General features: G+C 42.3%; 1 protein-coding gene across 26 annotated transcripts in view; it reads left to right on the top strand.

Annotated features, from left to right (window-relative positions):
* The window catches only part of SNF4Agamma (SNF4/AMP-activated protein kinase gamma subunit), a 78035-nt gene extending 57676 nt beyond the window's left edge, over positions 1–20359 (top strand). For 20 of the 26 annotated variants that reach the window (XM_020957423.2, XM_086830120.1, XM_086830123.1 and 17 more), the window contains 6 exons: positions 9172–9305; positions 14406–14454; positions 18304–18594; positions 18662–18840; positions 18907–19110; positions 19186–20359. In XM_020957423.2, coding sequence (XP_020813082.2) covers positions 9172–9305; positions 14406–14454; positions 18304–18594; positions 18662–18840; positions 18907–19110; positions 19186–19995 — 1667 coding nt within the window. In that variant the 3' untranslated portion in view covers positions 19996–20359. Of the gene's footprint in view, positions 1–7643; positions 8325–8394; positions 9041–9171; positions 9306–10364; positions 13010–14405; positions 14455–15410; positions 15506–17907; positions 18199–18303; positions 18595–18661; positions 18841–18906; positions 19111–19185 lie in introns of those variants that run through there. The other 6 variants (XM_020957424.2, XM_020957426.2, XM_086830132.1 and 3 more) reach the window with 6 other exon arrangements.
* Positions 20360–21792: the final 1433 nt, after the last annotated feature.

Genomic DNA, 21792 nt, shown 5'->3' with positions numbered 1-21792 from the left:
AAAAATTCAAATTTTCTTACGCAAGGGACATTTCATCTTTCAAAATAAATGTCCCTAACGAGCTCTTTAATACTATTTGCTCTCCCAACTTCTGGCCAGAGTACATAGTTGTTAAGGAGTTCGAGGCGAAGAAAAAGAAAAAGCGGCCTGTAGGAATAACTCTACCCAGGCCTGATCATACCACTGCGCCTTCTACGTCTTCCAATCCCGATCCAAAAAACTAACCCACTCCCTAGGTATTTCCTATCAGAATGCAAGAGGCTTACGTAGTAAGCTTCCTAACTTGTATTCTGATAGCCTTTCCGTTTGTATCTCAGGTTATTGTGCTCACAGAAACCTGGTTAAAGCCGGAGATTCTGAGCTCCGAAGTTTTTCCAGCTGTGTTCACAGTATATCGGCTAGATCGCCCTATCAGACGCGGGGGTGGAGTTCTTATAGCGGTGGACTCCTCACTCACGTCAGAATTATTAACCTTCGAGGAATGCAACGATGTTGAATTCCTCTGTGTGAAGCTATCTATCAAAGGAAGCTCAATTTTTATTACCTGTTCCTACATACCTCCACTGTCGGAACTTCCTATTTATTGGAATCACCTTTCCGCTATTCAGATGGTTTCCAGTAGACTTTTGGATAGAGACCAGTTGGTAGTTCTAGGAGATTTTAATATCCCTGGTGCTATTTGGTGCTCAAATAATTCCACCAATACTCTCCATACACCTACACAACATGACTTTATCGCTGGCTTGTTTGACATTTCGCTGTCTCAAGTCAACCATGTTCGAAATTCCTAATTTATACTGATTTCAGTAAAGCTTTTGACTCTGTTAACCATTCTCTCCTCGTTAGAAAACTCGATTCAATGGGTTTTCCAAGTGATCTTCTTAATTGGATCTCAAGTTATTTGAATGGCAGGACGCAAAAGGTCCTCTTTAAGAATAATTTATCCAATGTTCTAAGGGTTACATCTGGCGTCCCGCAAGGAAGCCATTTGGGACCCTTATTGTTTACATTATTTATAAATGACCTGCCCAAAGTCTTGACTAACTCCAGAGTACTTATGTACGCGGATGACGTCAAGCTTTGCGTGCAATACAATGACGTTGCCTGCCAGTCGGATTTACAAACAGATCTTAATAATTTTCAAACTTGGTGCCGTGTAAACTTATTAAACTTAAATGACTCGAAATGCAAGCTAATGACATTCTCACGTGTCGTTCCTAAGCTTGCTACTTACACGCTGAACTGCTGCTCTTTGGAAAGAATTAATTCTGTTGACGATTTGGGCGTCCGCTTGGACCCAAAACTTGACTTTATTGATCATATTTCGTCTATGGTGAATAGAGCCAGGGGTGTGCTTGGATTTATTAAACGGTGGTCGAAGGAATTCAATGACCCCTATGTTACTAAATCCTTATATACTTCCTTAGTTCGTCCTATCCTAGAATATGGATGCTGCGTTTGGAGCCCTCAGTACGGCGTCCATAGTAAACGCATTGAGTCGGTTCAAAAGAACTTTTTACTTTTCGCTCTACGCGGTTTAAATTGGGATGCAAACCAAAGATTACCTTCCTACTCTAGTAGACTCCTATTAATAAACTTGCCGTCCTTAGCCAATCGTAGAACGATGCTAGGGATAACCTTTATTTTTAACCTTATACATGGTGATGTGGAAAGTGCTGACTTGTTGAGTCAGCTTAATTTCCATGTACCATGTAGAACTACTAGATCCTATATCCCATTAGTGTTGCGCCACTGTAGGACCTCCTTTGAACTGCATGAACCTTTTAGAGTGCTATGTGCAAATTATAATGATTTGTACACACTAATCTCTAACGTAGATACCCTTCCTAAATTAAAATCTTTAATACTAACACACTTAGTAAGCATGCAAGCTAACAATCTGGCAGCACGCCGGTAGTTCAATTTTCCTCGTATTCTGTCCTATATTTTCCATCGCGCCTACTAACACCTAACCCTAACAGGCACGTGCCTGGTGTCATACGGGCCACTTGAATGTACTGAACTTAGTGCATCAACGTCCAAGACTCCATTAGAAGGGTAAACAGAAAGGGAACTAGCTGGAAAACAACAGAAAACAACAGCAGCGCGATGTGCACTTATAAATTGTATTCAAGTCAGTGTGGGGGCACACTGCGAGAAAAGGCTAAGACAACATTTTGCATTATATACGACTTATTAGGGACGTGCCTTTCCATGTCGGTTTTATATTATATTTCGTTCGATAGAAGGAGTATGCAACTATCGGCTTAAACCAATGAATATATAAACTAATAATGGCAAAAATATTATGATCTTGTCAAAGATCAGTATTGTTATGATTGCCCCCAACTATTCACTCTTGTGCAGCTACACCCTTTCACCCTATTCTAATGGCGTATGCGATAAATAGATCCATTTCTCATTTATGAGATTATATATTAATATAATATAAATACACATTTCAAGCGGTTTTTTCTCTACGTGTGCTAATGTGTGTTCTCTTGCAAGTGAACTGCACTTGTTGCTGCGAGGAAATCTTGACTCGGGCTGCCGGGCTCATTTCATTTGCAAATTTCACCGGCTGCGAGCAAATACCGGCCACCGGGGAAGCTCCGCGAACTCACCGATCCACGTCTATATATCTACACCGTTATATAAGACAAACGCGTGAGTGGAGTCAACTTTGAATTGCCACCGAAAGGCGAGTCAGTCGGAGATGGGTGGCAAAGGTCATCCTGCTCTGCCAGGCCTCTTTTGGCTTTATCACGTGTTCTTTAACTTTTAATTTGACTAATTCTGAGAAATGAATGACTCACACCGAAAGTGGAACACAAAGTGCGGTGTTTGGCTTTAAATTATGCACAAAGTCGGGTGTATCGATTAAAAGTGGATTGGAATAGAACTAATTATATATACTCGTTCATAATAATGAGTCACGAAAGCATTAGGTTCTTTTTTTAGGTTCCATGTTAATTATACTTTTAAGTCCGTAAATATTAAACTACTTAAATGTGTTCAGAAGTATGCAAAGAAATTAGCAAGACAATTTTTGGAACCTTTGGACTTACAGCAGTACCCCTAATATTCCTTGATTACGTATCAAAATATTTTAGCATCACTTTTCTGCTTCTAGAAGGCGTCACATCAAATATGACTCCCTGTTTGAGGTCACTAATAAGTATGTACATACATATGTATATATGTGTTGTATGTATGTAAGTATTTATATGGCATTTTGGGAATGAGGGGAGAGGTACCGATCACTCGCTGTTGACCCGCCTGTCAACGAGTTGTAAACTTAAACATTCGAGCTAAGTGCCAAAATTGCATTAGACGACACAAGAGAAGCGTGCGGATTGAAGGACATTTTCTATTCTCTGCCGAGCAATGCAGCGGAAAATTCCCGAACCCCAAGGTTCTGTGTATCTGATTCGTTGCGGTTCCGTTTCTTCTCCCCCAACACAAAACTAATTAACGTGCAAAGTTCGGTAGACGTGCGGGTGCGAGTGACTGCACTTCCGGTTGCTTCGTCTACGTACATATGTATACGTAAACATTTGAATTTGTTTAATTGCACGGCTCTAATGATGCGGAAACGGCAACAAAAATTACACAAAAAAAAAAAGAAAATACGCAAAATATGTGGGAGAGGGGGGCAAACAAAGCCCGCCGCCCACTACAACAACTTGGACGACACACTTGCATCAGATCATTCGCGCAAGTATTTCCCAAGTACGAATAAGTGACAGTTTTATGGGTTTGTTCTTGAATAGATGGGCTCGGAAAATACGCAAGAACACCTGCCCCTGTCATGGGTTTACCCTCAAGTTGAGTTCGAGGGCGTGACCCTTGTAAGTGTAAGCATTCCGGTCAAGTATCATTTTGTGTTCCCAAGAAAGGTTCGGTGACACGCTGCGTGTCATAGTTTCATCAGTTTTCGACTAACAAATTTACCAACTGAAAGGAATCGATTTTGTATTATATCTCTCAGGCACTTAACCATTATAGCCACGAGGGCCTAGTGCTAAAGTTAATGAAATATCAAGTTGCGATGGAATTGAGGTAGTAATTAAAGCCGAATTATTCGTATTTGTCTCTACTATCACCCACGGAGCTATAGTGATCATGAGAAAAGTTTTGATATATTAAATCGTTTATGTTAAAATCAAATAAATTAGTTCAAAATTTCAAAGAGACTTTTCTCCTATTTGGCAATAGTTTTAACTACCATATATATATACCTATATAGATATATTAAGATAGTAACATGACCAAGTCACGGGATATAAGCTTACATTCTCCATTTAACATGAAGGAATTCACATGCACAGTCATTTTACCGATAAATTACTCCCAGGGATATTATCCAATATTATAGAAATGTTGAGAAAATATAACCCCATGAGGTTATGATTTGGACAGTAAACTAAAACTTTGCCATGTTCGGCTGATATGGAAACGCTATCGAAACGATACCCAATCCGAAATTGAAACAGTTGTTATATCATTACTTAACCCCTCGCAAGTTCAAATATTTGCCCATAAATACCCCCGATTCACGAGCTATTCTCCTATTCTGAGCTGATTCATCGGGTTCTTTGCCTTCTGTAGAGAAAACCAATAAACAAAAGTCAGCACAAAAGCGAGCTAGTGTTGAAGTTAAATGCGAAATTGGAGGAGCCCCCAAAAATGCTGAAAAAGAAGCGACCAAGTCGCACACCTTGCATATCCATACCCGTCAGAACGCTGGCTGGCCGCATGACCAGCGAGTGATGATGATAGCGGTAATTGGGGGGATATTGCGATATTTATTTACACACATATCCAATATCCAATCACGTTCAAGGTAAATGATGAGCGAATTTCGCAAAGCGCAGTCAAAAAAATATATATATATACGTAAATAATAATAATGAAAATGAAACGAAAGCACAGAGGGAAAAACAAGCAGAACTGTTTACAGTTACTCAGGGGCTGTTGAAGGTAAATTAAGCATACGCCTGGTGGGCGGCGCTTAAACATTTTGTTTGCACCTTTTTTCGGTCTTTATTTATTGTGCGATGTCCAAGTTGCCATGTCAATCAAATTAATTTTTGCGATAGGCCCAAGGCAAGCAAACAAGCTGGAGCTCTTATCACCCAAAAAAGCTATTTACCCGTGGCGTAGTACGTAGTACGAGTATGTGTTTGCTTATCGGCAGGGCTTGTCTAGTGGGGGTCTGCTGGCGCTGATAATTTGGCATTTAAAAATTCTGCACTCGCTAATCAAAGTTCTTTTGCGTACACACTTGACCTAAATGCGCAATTCTTGGCAAGCGTCAGACTTTTGGAGCCAACTGTAGGGTACACAGGAGCACGAGGGGCCTATATAGTATAGAATACTCTTATGTACTGTCTACTTTCACTTTTATTCCACGCATGCGCCCCTATAACTGGGCGCACTCAGCATTTGGGAAGTTTGAGAGGAAGTTGACCCTCAGGCAACGTTTTTTCCCTTCCATTTGCCATATTTATCGCATCACGTTTCAAGTATTGCATACTCGGAGGCGTATTTTAATCCTTTATACTAGAAAGTGACGCCTTCAAGTCGATTTGTTCACACATGCTGTATTTTTTTTTTGTGTTTGCTTCCCAAGAGTATTCTTTCTCTTTTATACTCTGGCCCATAACCGATTTATGTGTGTGCCCTTGAGATGCCCCCCAACTAATTCGGACGGATTTTATGATGCCCTATTCGCTAATGGATTCCGCATGCTTAAGTGGCGGCAACTGCACTACCGCCGAGTGGGGGAAATGGTTCAATTCAATTCATTGCGACTTCCATGCTTTCACTTTCGCTTTTGCATTTATATATATGTACATATATGTATAGGGGGTTGGCTTCAAGGACGCCTCACCAGCAGCAGCACTGTTATAGTTAACAGACTGCTGTTAGCTCGCCAAAATCCGCTTTCTACATCTCTCGCTGGCACTTGTTTACGCTTAGCAGCGACGCTGACGGCGGCGGCAGCACGTGCAAAGTTTGTTCTTTTCATTCTCATTTTTTCAACGAACTTTTAGCCGAGCGGTTGTGTGTGTAGACTGTGCGAGTGTGTGAGTGCGTGGGCGGCCGGCCGTACCGAACATACAAATATACATACATATATGTATATTTTGCATTATTTATACAAATTTGATTACGGTATATAGGCGGCGGGACAAAAAAGCGGGTGGCGGCTGACGGCAACTTAACCTCAATTGAACCGAGCTCTCTTTGTTCTACGGCTGTCATGTAAATTGCATTAAATATATTGTGAAATATTCCCTGCAAGTCTCTTAAAAGGTTAATCAATATTCGACTCTGCTCTGCCTTTCTATTCTGTATCTCTCTCCCATTTTTATCAACGCGTCGTCTTCGTCTTTCTTCGTTCGAAACCGCTCGGTGTTGTTATTTGTTGTTGCACTGATAATAAAAATAGAACTTAACTTTATTTTTCTTCGCTTTGCTTTGACCGCCCGCTCCTCCTCCAGCCCCTTCATCAACTTCATTGCGCTCTCCTCCGCGCTCTTCTGCTGTTTTGCTGTTTGTTTTTATACAGCGATAAAGATAAAGGCCGTTTATTTAAATCAAGCATACGATTTGCCCGCAACTGTGTGCTCGTGTGTGTGGGCGATTTATAAAGCTATCAGCCTGCACTGCACCCCCTGGCGAACAGATGCGCTACATTTATTTATTGCATTATAAAATAATTTAATTATCATAGAGGGGTTGGGTGCCAGCGAGAGAACCGCAAGTGCGGCGTGCCTAGAAAAAGAGCAGCATACAACACACACACAGAGAGAGAGAGCATATCAGAGATAAAAAACGGTATAAAGCCAGCCACGCGACAAAAGTTTCACGTACATTGCAGTGAAAGCCTAGAATTATTTTGCTATATATTTTAAATGTGAATTTATCCTATTCTTATAGTAGCTTAAAGATTTCCTTTGCTCAACAAAGGGTAATTATAGTTTTTCAAAAAATGTATAAAACATAAGTTTCATTGCCCGCAACGCATTGAACTCTGCGATCTTCGTCGCCTGGGTCGCTGCCACCGCCTAGAAATAACCCTGAACTCAGTGCAGGTTGCATAGCGTGTGCAGGCAACGCAAGTGTCGTGAACGCTTTTCTGCGGCAATCGTGACGATCGATTGAGTTTATATTTTTTCTTGCAACCGCAACGTTAAGTCAACAAGACAGATAATTAAATGAATTTAGTGCCAATAAGGCTATTCGCGCATTGACATTGCGCTATGGGTGTTATTTTTGTTGTGGGTGGCAAACCTGATCAAGTTCAAATAATGTTTACTGCTGCAAAAGTGTGTTTTTCATTAATTACTGGCAGAGTCTAATAAAGTAAAAAGACAAAAAGTGCTTAAAAATATTGAAAACAAATAAGCGCGTCGCGGCAAACAAAAAAAAAAAAAAACAAAACAAAAAACAATAAAAAGCAAGAACAAATAAAATGCAGCAGCTTTGACTTAATTTCAGTGCGTTCAACCTAGGAGCGAGCGAGATCGAGAGAGCTTTTTGCGCTGCATCGCTCGTTCTCTCCTCCTTTTTCCAAGTGCATCGTGAACGAAAGAGTGCGAGAGAGTGATGAGTGATGTGATTTTTATTTACAGTTGAAGGATTATGTGACTTTAACAAGGCAAGACAAAGACGGCGACACCTGATCGCAGTGTTTTTATTTTCCAACTAAATTGACGAGAGCGACAGCTGCAAAGGCAACAATAACATACACAAACACTTGTTTACACTGCGTTGCAAAAGTGTAACAAAATATATAACTATAATATATCTAACGACAAAATAATTAAAAACACAAATCGAAGAAGAGACAAAGAGGAAGAACCATGCATGGAATTACGCACCTGTACCGCCAGCACGCGGTGGAAAAACAGCTGAGCGGCGGCGAGAGCTGGTCCCGCCACATTTATCCCGGCTACGGCAGCAGCGCCGATGCCTCGTCGCAGGGCAGTCGCCTCTACAGCGTTGACTCCTCCAGCAGCTCCAGTTCAAACTCCAACAACTCGGGCGGCGGAGGAGCAGGTGGAACAGCAGCCGGTGAAGGCATGGGCGGTGTCACAGGCAGCGCCTACGCCCAGTGGCAGAGCGAACGCCACTCGCAGCCACAGGCGGTTCCCGATGCGCACAGGTCCCTGGCCAACCACAACCATAGCCACTACCGTAACTCGCCGACGCACCACGCACACCAGCAGCACCCCACCAGTGGCAGTCTGAAGCGGACGCCCTCCTCGAAGCGCAGCTTTCTGGAAAGATCTCAGAGTCCGGCAATCTATGGCGTAAGTTGACAAGGACCCAATTGAACTGTATTCCAAGAATCAGCTAATTCATTATAATTCCATCTTGCAGAGCATGCGTCGTAGTGCGGGTCCAGATTTCGGATCCCCGCCACCCACAGCCCCAGTAGGAGGCGGTGGCTACTTTCCCCACGATCTCGACGACATCTACGAGAGCCAGGCGGACCACCAGTATTTTACCCACACGGGTGCCAGCGGGCAGCCGCAACGGCCCACGGCCATTTCGATCTTCCACCGCGTGACTGCCGCCCACAACTCGCTCGACGATTACAGCTTCGGCGGGGACTCCTCCCGCCAGTCGATGAATAGCACGGACAGCGGCACGGGCAGCGGACCCTTCCAGCGGCATCGTTTCGACAACTCGTCTTTCGCCAAGAGCCTCAGCGTCGATGAGCCGGAGCAACAGCATTCGCCGCACAAGGAGGGTCACGGAAAGCATGGAAAGCACCATCACCATCATCATCACCACCACCACCACTCGATCCAGGAGATGCTCAAGCACTTTGGCAAGAAGATTCACGTTTGGCCCAGGAAGCACCACGACGCCCAGAGTGTCTGCACATCGCCGCAGAACGATCCGCAAGAGAATTTCCGCACCAGGTCCAAGAGCTTGGACGTGAACACGCTCAGTCGTCCAAATCGCATTCTGGACGATTGCGGGGCCACTTACAAGATCTACGATCGTATAGTCAAAGAAGGTAAAGGGTTTAGGGGATGACCGGGGGGAGGATGTGTGGTACTTGCAGTTCTATTAGGGTTACGCTCTTTTACTCTTACTGTACTCTGTACCCTGATATATAGGACTAACTCGTATGTTCTTTACTTCAAGGTGCTCATATGCGTCGTGCATCCGCGGATTTGGAGAAACGACGTGCCTCAGTTGGAGCGGCCGGTCGTGGGCTGCGAGGAGATGGAACGCTAGATCCACACCATGCAGCCATCCTCTTCAGAGACTCCAGAGGGGTAAGTTTCCAACTTAGAGAACCCCTAAAATTGGGAAATGACTGAAGATATCAAATTTTCAAAAGCAATTCCATTTCTTTGATGTATTCTGTTTATTTGGATTCAGTAAAAGTGAGAAATCGAGAAAGTATTCCTATGTAAGCATAAGTAAAGTTTTAGCTTTTGGTAAACAATTTAGTTATCTACTTTCCCTCTTCTATTTTGGTCTTTCTTATCTCCTTGCGTTCTGATTTAAGGCTATTATTAGCATAATATTTGCATTACAATGGACTTCTCGTCTAATTATCTTTACCAATCTGCCCTTGACATTTTCTATTTTTACTGTTTCCACCTGCTTGATTTTCTGGAATACCGCTCCAGCCTTCCTTCATTCGAAGCAGAGCTCGTCGTATTTTATTTACTTTTAAAATGCTCTAAATTTAAATAAATCAATTTTCTGCAAACAGATAAAAAATATGTATCGATTGCTACATTTGTTGCATACTTTTAGGTCTACGCATTTTGTCAATATACATGTAGAATGTATAATTCGTACAATGTATTCCACATATTCTATGGGCAAATTACGTATACGTAATGCATAAATGTCAACATTTTAGTTAAATTCAATCGATAATTGTGTAATCTTAGCAGTGAATCACTGATACAAAAATACAAAAATTTTAAGTCATTCTGAATAAACACTTCTAGAGGCAGGGGATAGAGCGTACTCCTGCTGTTACCTTTTCCACTGTGGGTTAATTATTTCGAACGCACCCATGTAAAGCCCCCAAGGTCGCATAATGGACCAATAAAAAGCACTGTTTATGTTAGCTTGGTGGCACTAGTGTTATTGTTTATTTCGCACTCCACAACGTGGCCAGCCGTTGGAAACTGGTTTATATCGATGAATATAGAATCACGGGACAGCTTGCATGAGATCGAAAACTCTTTTCTGTAGTAATAAATACCTTTTAACTCTGCACTCTGACGTCAGCGTCCACACGGGCTTTCTTTTTTCTATTGGCTCTGTTGTTATTGGTATGTGCCCGCTAATGATGATGATTAATTAGCAGCGTACTCTTCGCATGTCAACAGTTCTCGCTCAATGTGCCTCTTTCTCTCTCTCTCTTTGGGCAGGGCCACAATCTTTCTGCACAGTTTGTTTTACTTATCAACACCAACAAACAGTACATGCATACAAAAGCTCTCTTTGCCTTCGGTGCGTACTTCGCCCTGAGCACTTGACTTCCATTGAGTGGGAATCGCATTGAGTGGATTGCTCATCTTCGTCTTCTTCTTCCGCATGCATAGGCCTTCTTGCTTCTTCTTGCTTACATGCAGTTAGCGGTCTCTCGTTTAGCCCACAGAATCCCTCTTTACATATGATGCTCCGTCTCCCACACAGTGGACAGTCTGTTTGTTTGCTTTAACGATTTAACGATTAAGTTGAAAAGGAAATAAACGAGCGCATGCTGGTTGATTTCAGCATACCCTTTTTTCAGAGCAACAGAGTATAGAGGTTCACTTGCTCAACTTGACCGATTCTTCTGCTTCGAGTTCAGAAGCCCCACAAGAGGAGGCGGCTTAAAGATAAGACAAGGCAAACAAAAGATGTAAGAAGGAAAAGTTTCGTCGCAGTCATGAGTATTCATTGCACTGAGAAAACCCATATAGAATGTGTACTATCACTTTTTACTTAAATTAAATTAATAATTAACAATTATAATTAAATTAGCTGCACTAAAATATAGCCTCTGGATCCGCAGAAATTTGTGGTCGACCTCAAAAGCCATTTCCGTTTTTTGTCCCATGCGAATCACTTGAATTTTGTAATTATTTTAAATATAAGAAATTACCCAAAAAGCATCTTTGCACCAATGAAAGATCTAATAAAATCGTTTTCTTTTGACAGTTTTTTATACTTTGAATGCGTTCGAATCCCCATATATACATAATAAAGAATTTAAGGTCTACTCTAAAATAAATTCATTTCTATAAAATTCAAAATATTTCTTAGTTTATTTATTATTTTTTGTTAGCTTTATAATCTCAAAGTGTATGTACACTGCAGAGTGTTGTTGCTTCGTTACATTTACATTGCAGCTTGTGTTGCTGGTGTGTTCTTGTTGTTTGCTCAAGCTTTAGTACTCTCGCGCTCATCTAGGCAGCACAGTGGCTACCATACAGCCAAAGAGGGGATTCAATACGTTTGGTATAACTATTTATTTATTTATTTACAATGAAATTTTTTTTATGAATGCTGTAAATATGTTATATATTTTATGATTGTGGTGAATAATACCAAGAAATAAGTAATTACACAAAAAAAGGAACACCCTAAAACAAAACGAAAAATAATATTTAGCTTGTTAAAAAAGTAAATAAATGAAATCTCTTTCTCTAATGACATCTACATGATATAGTAAATTTTCATATAAAAAAAAATTTAATTTCCATTTCAATTAAGAGTAGATCCAAACTTTTGGGGTACAACACCCCACTGGGAGCCAGCCAGCTCCTGCTCTCTCTCTGTGTTTTTCTCTCTCCACTGACGCTCTCTGTTGGTGTGGACGATCTCATGTGTGGGGCTGCGTTTGGGGCTCGCGAAACTTTTAACCACTTTAAGTTTACATTCGAGTGATCGCAGACGTGAAAAAAGCGGAGCCAACAGCGGAATAAAAAAAACAACGAAATTGTGAAACGGAACGGAACACGGAGGCAGTGAAGTAGTGTCGTGTCGTCATTGTTGATAGATCCGTGCGCGTGTGTGTGCAGGTGCGTCTGTGTTGATGTATCGCCGCCGCTATTCCGCCTTCGAGCCGAGCACTCCCCGCGTGGGCGTGCTACCCTCTCCCCCGACAGCAGCTATATCTGCAGCAACTGCAGCAACAAAGCCATCGAAATTAAGCGTGCGCTTTGACCCAAATTTACCCAAAGATAATGACAGCAACAACAATCTGAGCAGCAGTGAAAATGCAAATGCGAATACGAGTTCGAAAGGCGGACGCAAGGCCCGATCGCTGAGCAACTCGCCCCTGTATGAGCGCAAGAAGCGTTACGGCCATCTGCCGTCGCTCGTGTCAACGCAAAACGGGCCGACGGCCAGCGCCAACTATCAGCTGTTGAACAGTGCAAATCTTCGCGATCTCGTTGACGGGCAACGCCACTCGCAGCACGTAAGCCGGCGCGATGACACCCCGGGCCATATTAGCCATAGCAACGGCGACGTTAGCCATATTGGCCAAAGCAACATATCAGCAAAAGCCAAAAGTAAGCCTCCGAAAGAAGGCAACAAGTTGAAGGCAACCTTAACGGCGGCCATGTCGTCATCGCTGCTGCGACGCAAGGCGCATACCAATCACAGTCAACAACAGCAGCAGCAACAACTTCAGCAACAGCTGCAGCAGCAGCAACTACATCAACAACTGCAACAGTACAAGCAACCTGGGAACAGCAGCCACACAATTGGCAATGCTGCCCGCCATTCACTGGGTCATTCACCTTCTGCCGCCGCCTCAGCCGCCTCCGCCGCTGCGGCAGTGCATCAGACACTCGTCTATGAGCGACGGCGTGTAAGCAGCGCACACTCCTCGCCCCTCCGCACCCAGTCGCCGGTGCATCAGTGCCTACTGATGCGACGGCGCAGCGATTATAGCGTAGAGCAGATCGAGCAGTGGAAACGGCAGCAACAAATGCTGCCTCGCTCCGGACGCAAGATCAGCGTGAGTTTTCGTTCGGGGAGCACTGAAGACAAAGGAAAACCGCAGAGAGATTGTCAAGAGTAGAGGTAGAGTCGTGACCAGTACCATGGCGGAGCTCTGATAAGCAGATGCTTTCGGATGAGAGTGCACTGCAATTTAAATTTAGACCAAATGAGGGATAAATATTTTTCACCAACTAAGTACATTGGATATATCTAGGGATATTTAACCGAGTCGATATTTAACCGAGTCAAAATAGAGCTTTAGTTGATCGATTGAGGTCAGCAAAACGGTATTATCTTATTATTAACTTAATACTAGAATCGCACACCATTTTTTAGTATTTTTACTAGTGGTATCAGTTTGATATCTATGTATATACGAGCGCTCTGGTTTGTTCTTGTTACATTTACAATCAATGATTATTCAGAGTTCAATAATAAAAATCTTTTTTTTTTAAGATGTTAAAAACAAAACAGATTCGGACTGTTTTCCAAGATATACTTTATTTTTGCAATCAATAAGTTGATAATCAAAACAAGTTGACACAAATAATAATAATAATTCATTAAAAGAATTCATAGCGAAATCTATCCTGAATCAATTAAAATTTTAAAATACGATTATTTTTCCCACTGTGCAGACTTTTCTTGACCCCATTAGCTTGTTGAGGGCGCAGCGGGAGGCGATGGCGGGAAGCGTCCGCGCCAATACAAACGTTTACGCTAAACCAAAATTAACTTGTGCGCTCGCATGTGAGCGTAATTTTTCAATTGCTGTGTGTGATATGGAGCCCCTCCCAGATTCCCTCGTCCCTCACTAATGTGTCATAATCCCACAGTTGCACATTTCAATGTTAATTCAAAGCAACTACTCGAACGAACGACCAGCACCCCCTTTCGTAAATATTTCATTGGAGTTGGAATGGTTTTGTTTTCCTCGGATTTTATCTGTGATTTCGCTTGCTTGATTAACAGATAACACGTATGAGAACTATATCAGCGCAATTAAGAACTATTATTTACGAACTGTTCCCCCATTGTTTACTCTAGCTATCGTATTGTTCTCTTCACCTTCTGCGTTTTCCGCTCAAAAAGTTCCAATCGTAGCGACTCATATAAAGGAAATCTGAATATAAGTGGCCAGCGTAGAGGAATATGGCGGAGATTGTGAAACGAGGTGTTAAATATTTTCCAACTAAAATAACCTGCGTTACGTATGTGCATTTTACGACTTTAAGTTTGTTCGTTTGTTTCGTTAATAATAGTTTACGGCGCAGTGGGTTATGTAATTAACAGGTGTATTTAGCCGTTCGTATAAGCGGGGTATGAGTTTAAAAAGTAAATGGAATTTCTTTTACATTTTTAGTGTCATTTGAATAATGTTCTTGTATTAACATTTTACTCTTTTATTACAGTTACCCGTGGCCGATCCGTTCCTAGAGAAAGTAAATCTATCTGATTTGGGTAAGTTCTCAAACAACCCCCTCAAGTGGCGCCCCCTTTCACTCTACCCCTTTCCCCCTGAGAATATAAAAAAGAATGTTTAATTTAAATAAATTAGCAAACACACTTGGCATTCGATCAAGAGTCGGCCTCTGATGGCATTCTGTGGGCACACGACGCCTTCGCCAGAACTAATAGAACAGAAAACCCTGCCAGAGGTATATATACATATATGTATGTATATAGAGCGGAGAAGAAGACAGCCCATGGAATCGAAGGCATAATTCACAGGATTAGGGTAGGAGGAGGATTTAGCAACAGGAATGGTCCATCCACTTGTTGGCGTGGGTGCAGACTAAAATGCGACACGTTCTGTGATCGTTTTGAGGCGTTCGAAACATAGATACATATGTGGATACCTATATACTATTTTCTATATTCCTGCTCAGATTGGTTAGGGAAAGAGCTTAACGTGGGCTAACCGAACACCCCCCCCCCAGTTTTATTTGTTTTTGTGTTTTTTTTTCGCTTTTTCAGTTTCAGTTCAGTAAAAATGCTAATTATAAGTTCCAAGTACGCCGGAGATCGTTTGGGGAAAAAGAGACGTGAACGTGGTAGATGTGGACAGAGGATAGGAAAAGCAGAAAAATAGTGCATGTAATTTGTTGGCCATTTCAGACGTTTCATGATCCTCATTAACGTCAATTCCCAACCGATCCGATCCAAACCGATCTCCCACCAAAGATTATATTCAATTTATAGAATGTAGTGTGCTCTGTGAGAACTTTTCGGATTCGTTTCAGAGATTTCTGCTCTACTCGGCGGGGCGTTTTTCCCGATTTGTATTTTGTTCTATCTGCGAGTATCTTTTGTTTGTTTTGCGCTTTTCCCTGACGAAAAACTTTCGACCCAAGAGCGCGATTGCGAGGGAGAAGGACAGGGAGAGGGAGAAGAGAACACTAGCACACGGACTGCAGATCAGTTTATGATAAAATTTCGAATCGTTTAGAACGTCGCCAACGAAAGACGGGCAGACGACGAAAATTTCGACAATTTTCCGTGTGCTTTACGGGTATTCCGTGGAATTATTATTGGCAACGGAGAATCTCGCCCGCGTCGCTCTGAGCACTCTATACGCGTCGTCTATACATATGTGCCGAAGTTCTTGAGTGATTATGCATATTACTTACGAAAAGCCAAATAACTGAATTGACCAACTGCCAGGCAGGCGAAGTCGGTTCCTCGAAGGTCTTCTTCGCCTCTGTTGGCTCTTAGTCATTAGTCAGGAATTTTCGAATAGCGCCGCGACGCCAAAAGCAACTGAACCGAGACACAACCTCCTCGCACCTATGTACCTCCTTGTGCCCAGCACTTGCCACCCAATGCCACGCACTGTGGAAATGGGTTTGCAATTGTTTTGATCCCTCACAAGCGCACATACATACAAACATATAGCCGCCACAAAGAAGTAGAATAATCAACAAAAACCCGACAATACCAAGGAGCATTTCAATTAACTCGTGTGGCCCGTAGTGTGGGAAACAATAACCCATATATAGATATTTGCAATTACCTCTGTATGCAGACTAATATTTGTATATATGTAAATGAATATAGGCATTGGAAGCCAATCAATAATACAGAGCTCTTTCTCTCTGGGAGAGCGAGGGAATTAGCTCTTTCTTTATCACTGTTTTCTTCGACATTCAAGCCCCGGCGTCTAGCTGCACTAATTTCCATTTATTAAAAAATATTCAATGTTTACACAACTTTTGGCGGAAAATCATTTTGCCAGTTGTTGTAAACCCTCTGGCTGTCCCTTTCTATGCCCTAGTGCGGTATTATGTAGTTTGCAGCACATTGATCATCACCAACAGTCGCGTCGATCTAGTCCGAACCAGTCTCTTATTTTTGAGTTCTGGACATACCAGATCGGACAACTTACCGTCTATGTACCTATATGAAAAGCGAAACATGAATGGGAAAGTAATATATACATTGACTTTGTTATTTTTCTACAAATCGGACATAATATGATATAGACAACAATATCAGATGGCAGTCGTAGGAACGATTGGTAGATTTTGGTTTTTGTATCTGTTTATTATTTAATCAAAATGGAACGAAGAAGTTTTAGCGTACTGAAGTTGGTTTCCGTTCTTTCCTATAATATTTCTCATCTTATTTTAACCTTCTGTTTGTCTGTTTTCTTATCTTCCGGTAGACATCATAGCGACACATACATATATGTACATATATTAAATACTTTTAAACGAAATAACGTAAAAAACCTTTGGACCACAATTAAACCAGTGAGACATATGCGTTTCCAAAACACTTTAAATAGTCTTAAAGTTTAGTATAACGTTATTTATGTATCTATTGTTTTATAGTCACATTTTGAATCATTTTTCTATTGATCTAGTCTAATATGTATAAAAATTTTCTGATAAAGCTTTAGATAAAGTGGTCTGATCTGGTTGTTTCCGGCTTGAAGTTGAAAAAGATTATTTGAAAAAGAAGGAAAGGACAGGCAGATATACATAGCTAGATCGAATTGTCTGGTGATGCTAATTAAAAATATATATTAACTCTAATTCACTGATCTGTAAACATCTGACTAAAATACCCCCTACAAGGGTATGAAAACCGAGCAACAAAGAAATTAAACGATAATAATCTATGGCCTATAAATAATAAAAATGTACCAAAAATTATTTCCAAATGCATTCTCCCCATAATAAGAAGACGAATAAATCGCCATAGACATTCGAAAATGTAGTGTTGAGACCGGTTCGCATTGGTTAATTAATTTCTTGGCACAACTGTCCGTCTCAATATCTGTTGTGTCGCTAAAATGGCTCCGACAAATACTGAAAACGGTCGGTGTGTTGTGTTTGGCTTGCATTTATCAGACCTCTGACAAGGCAGATCTACTAGAATCCCTATAATAATATACATTTGTGTGTGGTATTTAATTTATGATTAACACCTTTTAGACCCGCCTCAATATTTATTTGTTTACATACTGTGCCCAGAACCGTCTAAATTTTACCCACCCTCCTCTTTTTGGCTTTCCTATTGTCTCGCTCAGAATTGAAATAATATTTATTGTTGAACAATTTGGTGAATCTATTCTGGTGTGTTTGGCGTGCTTGTTGCCGCGTCTGTCGCGTTTGTCGTACGCTAAATTTATTTTAATTAAAAATGTCTTAATTTAATATTTCGAAAAGAGCGCGCCCAGAAATTTATGATACTGAATTGGTTGGTAACCCAGTCGGTCCACTTCGGTGAATGTTGTTGTGTGTTTGGGCTCAGTTGCGATCTCTGTGCGTTGCTCCTTCGGCCCAACTAGACGCTGTGAGAAGTGCGTAGAGCGGCGCAGGCTGTTAGTGGCCTGTTAGCTAGTTTGTTGCCCAATTAGAGGAGCAAACCAATTAGCAGAGCAAATCGAGTCTCCCAGTTAATTGTTAGCGCCCACAGACCTCAGGCAACACCAGATCAGATCGGTTCGGATCAGAGTAGCGTAATGAGACACTGAGGACCCGACACAGGGCAGCTAGAAACGAGTGAAACGCCAGCACTCCGAGAAGCCAGAACGCATGTTACAGTTGCACTTCTACTCGAATCATGCGGGTCGCCTGGTGCTCGGCGGTGGCAGCGGTCGCCCGGCCGACGTCCTTTGCTACCCTTTGGAGAGCATCAAAGAGTTCGAGCAGATCTCAGAGGCCTGGAAGCGTCTGCTAGCAGAGCTTCTCAAGAAAGGTGCCCCACCTCAGACTTCTCATAACATTCAGATCAACCACAAAACATGTGTCTGACTCGGTTATTGAATGTCCCTAATAAATATCTGTTATTCTTCTTTTGCAGAGGAGGACGACTCACAGATCTTCGTGAAGTTCTTCCGCTTTCACAAGTGCTATGATCTGATACCCACCTCCGCCAAACTGGTTGTCTTCGACACGCAGCTGCTCGTGAAGAAGGCCTTCTACGCCCTGGTCTACAACGGGGTGCGTGCAGCACCGCTCTGGAATTCAGAGAAACAGCAGTTTGTGGGCATGCTGACCATCACGGACTTTATCAAGATCCTTCAAATGTATTACAAGTCACCCAACGCGTCCATGGAGCAGCTGGAGGAGCACAAACTGGACACGTGGCGAAGTGAGTAGTCTATTCGGTACTCCTATGTAAAAAGATTCTAAACCAAACTGACTAATTTACCCTTTAGGTGTACTGCACAACCAGGTGATGCCATTGGTCAGCATCGGACCGGATGCCTCCCTCTACGATGCCATCAAAATTCTCATCCATAGCCGCATTCATCGCCTGCCCGTCATCGACCCGGCAACCGGCAATGTCCTCTACATCTTGACACACAAACGCATACTGAGGTTCCTCTTCCTATACGTAAGTTCCAGCTGTGTTTCTCCCGCCGTCCTAACATGGTATTAACAAAATCCTCACCTCTTGCAGATTAATGAATTACCAAAGCCCGCTTACATGCAAAGGAGTTTGCGCGAACTGAAGATTGGCACCTACAATAACATCGAGACCGCCGACGAGACGACGAGCATTATCACGGCGTTGAAGAAGTTTGTGGAAAGACGCGTTTCGGCGCTACCGCTAGTGGATGCCGAGGGACGGCTCGTCGACATCTATGCAAAGTTTGATGTAATTGTAAGTAGAACACGAATTAGTTTAAAAATCCTTATTTTTTATTAATACATCTTACGCATATCCTCTTGTCTTTAGAATCTCGCCGCGGAGAAAACCTACAACGATCTCGATGTGTCGCTGCGCAAGGCCAACGAGCACCGCAACGAATGGTTCGAGGGTGTGCAGAAGTGCAATCTGGATGAGTCGCTCTATACAATCATGGAGCGCATCGTCCGTGCCGAGGTGCATCGCTTGGTGGTGGTCGACGAGCAGCGAAAGGTAATCGGCATCATTTCGCTGTCGGACATCCTGCTCTATCTGGTGCTACGGCCGAGCGGCGAAGGCGTCGGCGGATCGGAAAGCTCGTTGCGCGCCTCCGATCCCGTCCTGCTGCGCAAGGTGACCGAAGTGGAGATACCAGCTGCAGCCACATCGTCAACGACAACGCCCCCGCCTCGCAGTCCGTCAGCCGGATCCGGCAATCGCAGCCTCATCGAAGACATACCCGAGGAGGAGCCGACGGCGCCGACGTCCAAGAGCAATGACGCTGACAGTGATAACAACAAGTCCGCCAGTGAGGATAAGGCCAACAACAATCGGCTTGAGACGACGACGGAAGCAACAGCTAATGGTGATAGCGGCAACAGCCCCGTGGAAGTGTCCTTCGCCGATGAGGCGCACGAAGATGATGTAGCCGCCGACCATGTCGAGCGTAGCAATTGTGATGATGACCAGGAGGATGACGAAGAGGTTCTCGCGGAGATAGAGCACAAAAAGGCAACCGCTGCGGCGAGAGTATCCGAAGAGGACGAGGATGGCCTAAGCAGCGCCGTCTCCGCCGCCTCCGCCTTGGGTCAGGCACTAGCGGCGCCCGCGTCGCGAGAGATGGCACTGGTTAGTGAATAAACCATTAATTTAACACAATCTAAACAGATTCAGCTGCAGCAAGGAAAACAGAAACACTAAAGGAAACGGAAACAAATGCTAAAACAATAACTAAGAGAACCCAAAACAACAATAATTATAAAGCAGAGAAAATTATATTTGAATATTACTAGTTGTTAAGGATATATTATTATTACAATTATGAAATATTATGTATTTTACAACAACCAACTAAAAGCAAAACAAAAACAAACGCTGTTAACAAAATGTTTATATATACACAACACACACAAGAAAACGAAAACAAAACAAATTACATTAGTGTCTTTAAATTTTAAACGATGTAATTGATTATTATTATTATATGATAGTACAGTACAAGTCAGATTTGACGTTTTATTCAGAATTTGGGTTTTTAGAATGCAGCAGGGTGTTCAAATTAATTTTGCAAGTACAAATTGTTTATTAATTGTTGGTAAGTTTGGTTGTTTGCGTTGGTCTCATCGTTTTAATATACACATACATTTCATTACCCATTACATTTCAAATTAATGTTTTATACTTAAACGTATAAACTATTCCAATGGGGAATTTAGAATCGTTCTATTGATTAAAAATAAGTTTGTTCTGCTGCATGGTTTCTAAATTAAGGAGCGCAGTAAATATCAAACTAGTTTTGTTATTGTAAAGCCGGAGATTCTGAGCTCCGAAGTTTTTCCAGCTGTGTTCACGGTATATCGGCTAGATCGCCCTGTCAGACGCGGGGGTGGAGTTCTAATAGCGGTGGACTCCTCACTCACGTCAGAATTATTAACCTTCGAGGAATGTAACGATGTTGAATTCCTCTGTGTGAAGCTATCTATCAAAGGTAGCTCCATTTTTATTACCTGTTCCTACATACCTCCACTGTCGGAACTTCCTATTTATTGGAATCACCTTTCCGCTATTCAGATGGTTTCCAGTAGACTTTTGGATAGAGACCAGTTGGTAGTTCTAGGAGATTTTAATATCCCTGGTGCTATTTGGTGCTCAAATAATTCCACCAATACTCTCCATACACCTACACAACATGACTTTATCGCTGGCTTGTTTGACATTTCGCTGTCTCAAGTCAACCATGTTCGAAATTCCTTACAGCGCTTGCTCGATCTTTGCTTCGTCTCTGATCCTGCGAGAGTCAGTTTAGCAAGGGTGGCGCCTCTGACGCAGCCCGAAGATCCTTATCATCCAACTTTCGATGTGACTCTTGATATTGGGTGTGACGTACAGAATATTTCTGATCGTCCAGCCAATAAAGTCCTATGTTTTCGCAAAACGGACTTTGAACGGCTGAATAATTTTATAAACGAGTTCAATTGGTCTGATCTATACATGTGCACTGACATGGCAGTTGCCGTGGATATTTTTTACAGTGCCATGAATTCATTTTTTACTGAATGTGTTCCGTTATATTATCCGCCAAGCTCGAATAAACCGCCGTGGTTTACTAAAGAGTTGAGCCGACTTAAAAATAAAAAATCTAGACTGTATGCTAAATTCAAAATCACCGGTTCTCAATCTGCCCTTTCATTTTATTTATCAGCTCGGTCAAACTTTACCGTGCTGAACGCGCAGTGTTATAAAAACTATTTAACTCGTTGTAGGGCCCAGTTCTCACAGGACCCAAAACAGTTTTATAATTTCGTTAACACTAAACGTAAACCTAAAACAAATCCTTCCTCGCTTTCATTTGAAAATACTACCGCAAATAATGATCAGGCAATAGCCGATCTATTTTCGCAGTTTTTTCAAACAACCTATTCTAGCTCTTCGTATCTA

Source organism: Drosophila serrata, unplaced genomic scaffold (assembly GCF_035046125.1).
Source record: "Drosophila serrata isolate PLE 108 unplaced genomic scaffold, ASM3504612v1 contig_228, whole genome shotgun sequence".
Lineage (NCBI taxonomy): Eukaryota > Metazoa > Arthropoda > Insecta > Diptera > Drosophilidae > Drosophila > Drosophila serrata.
The sequence above is the reverse complement of the archived record's forward strand: the minus strand, read 5'-3'. Positions and strand labels throughout refer to the sequence as shown.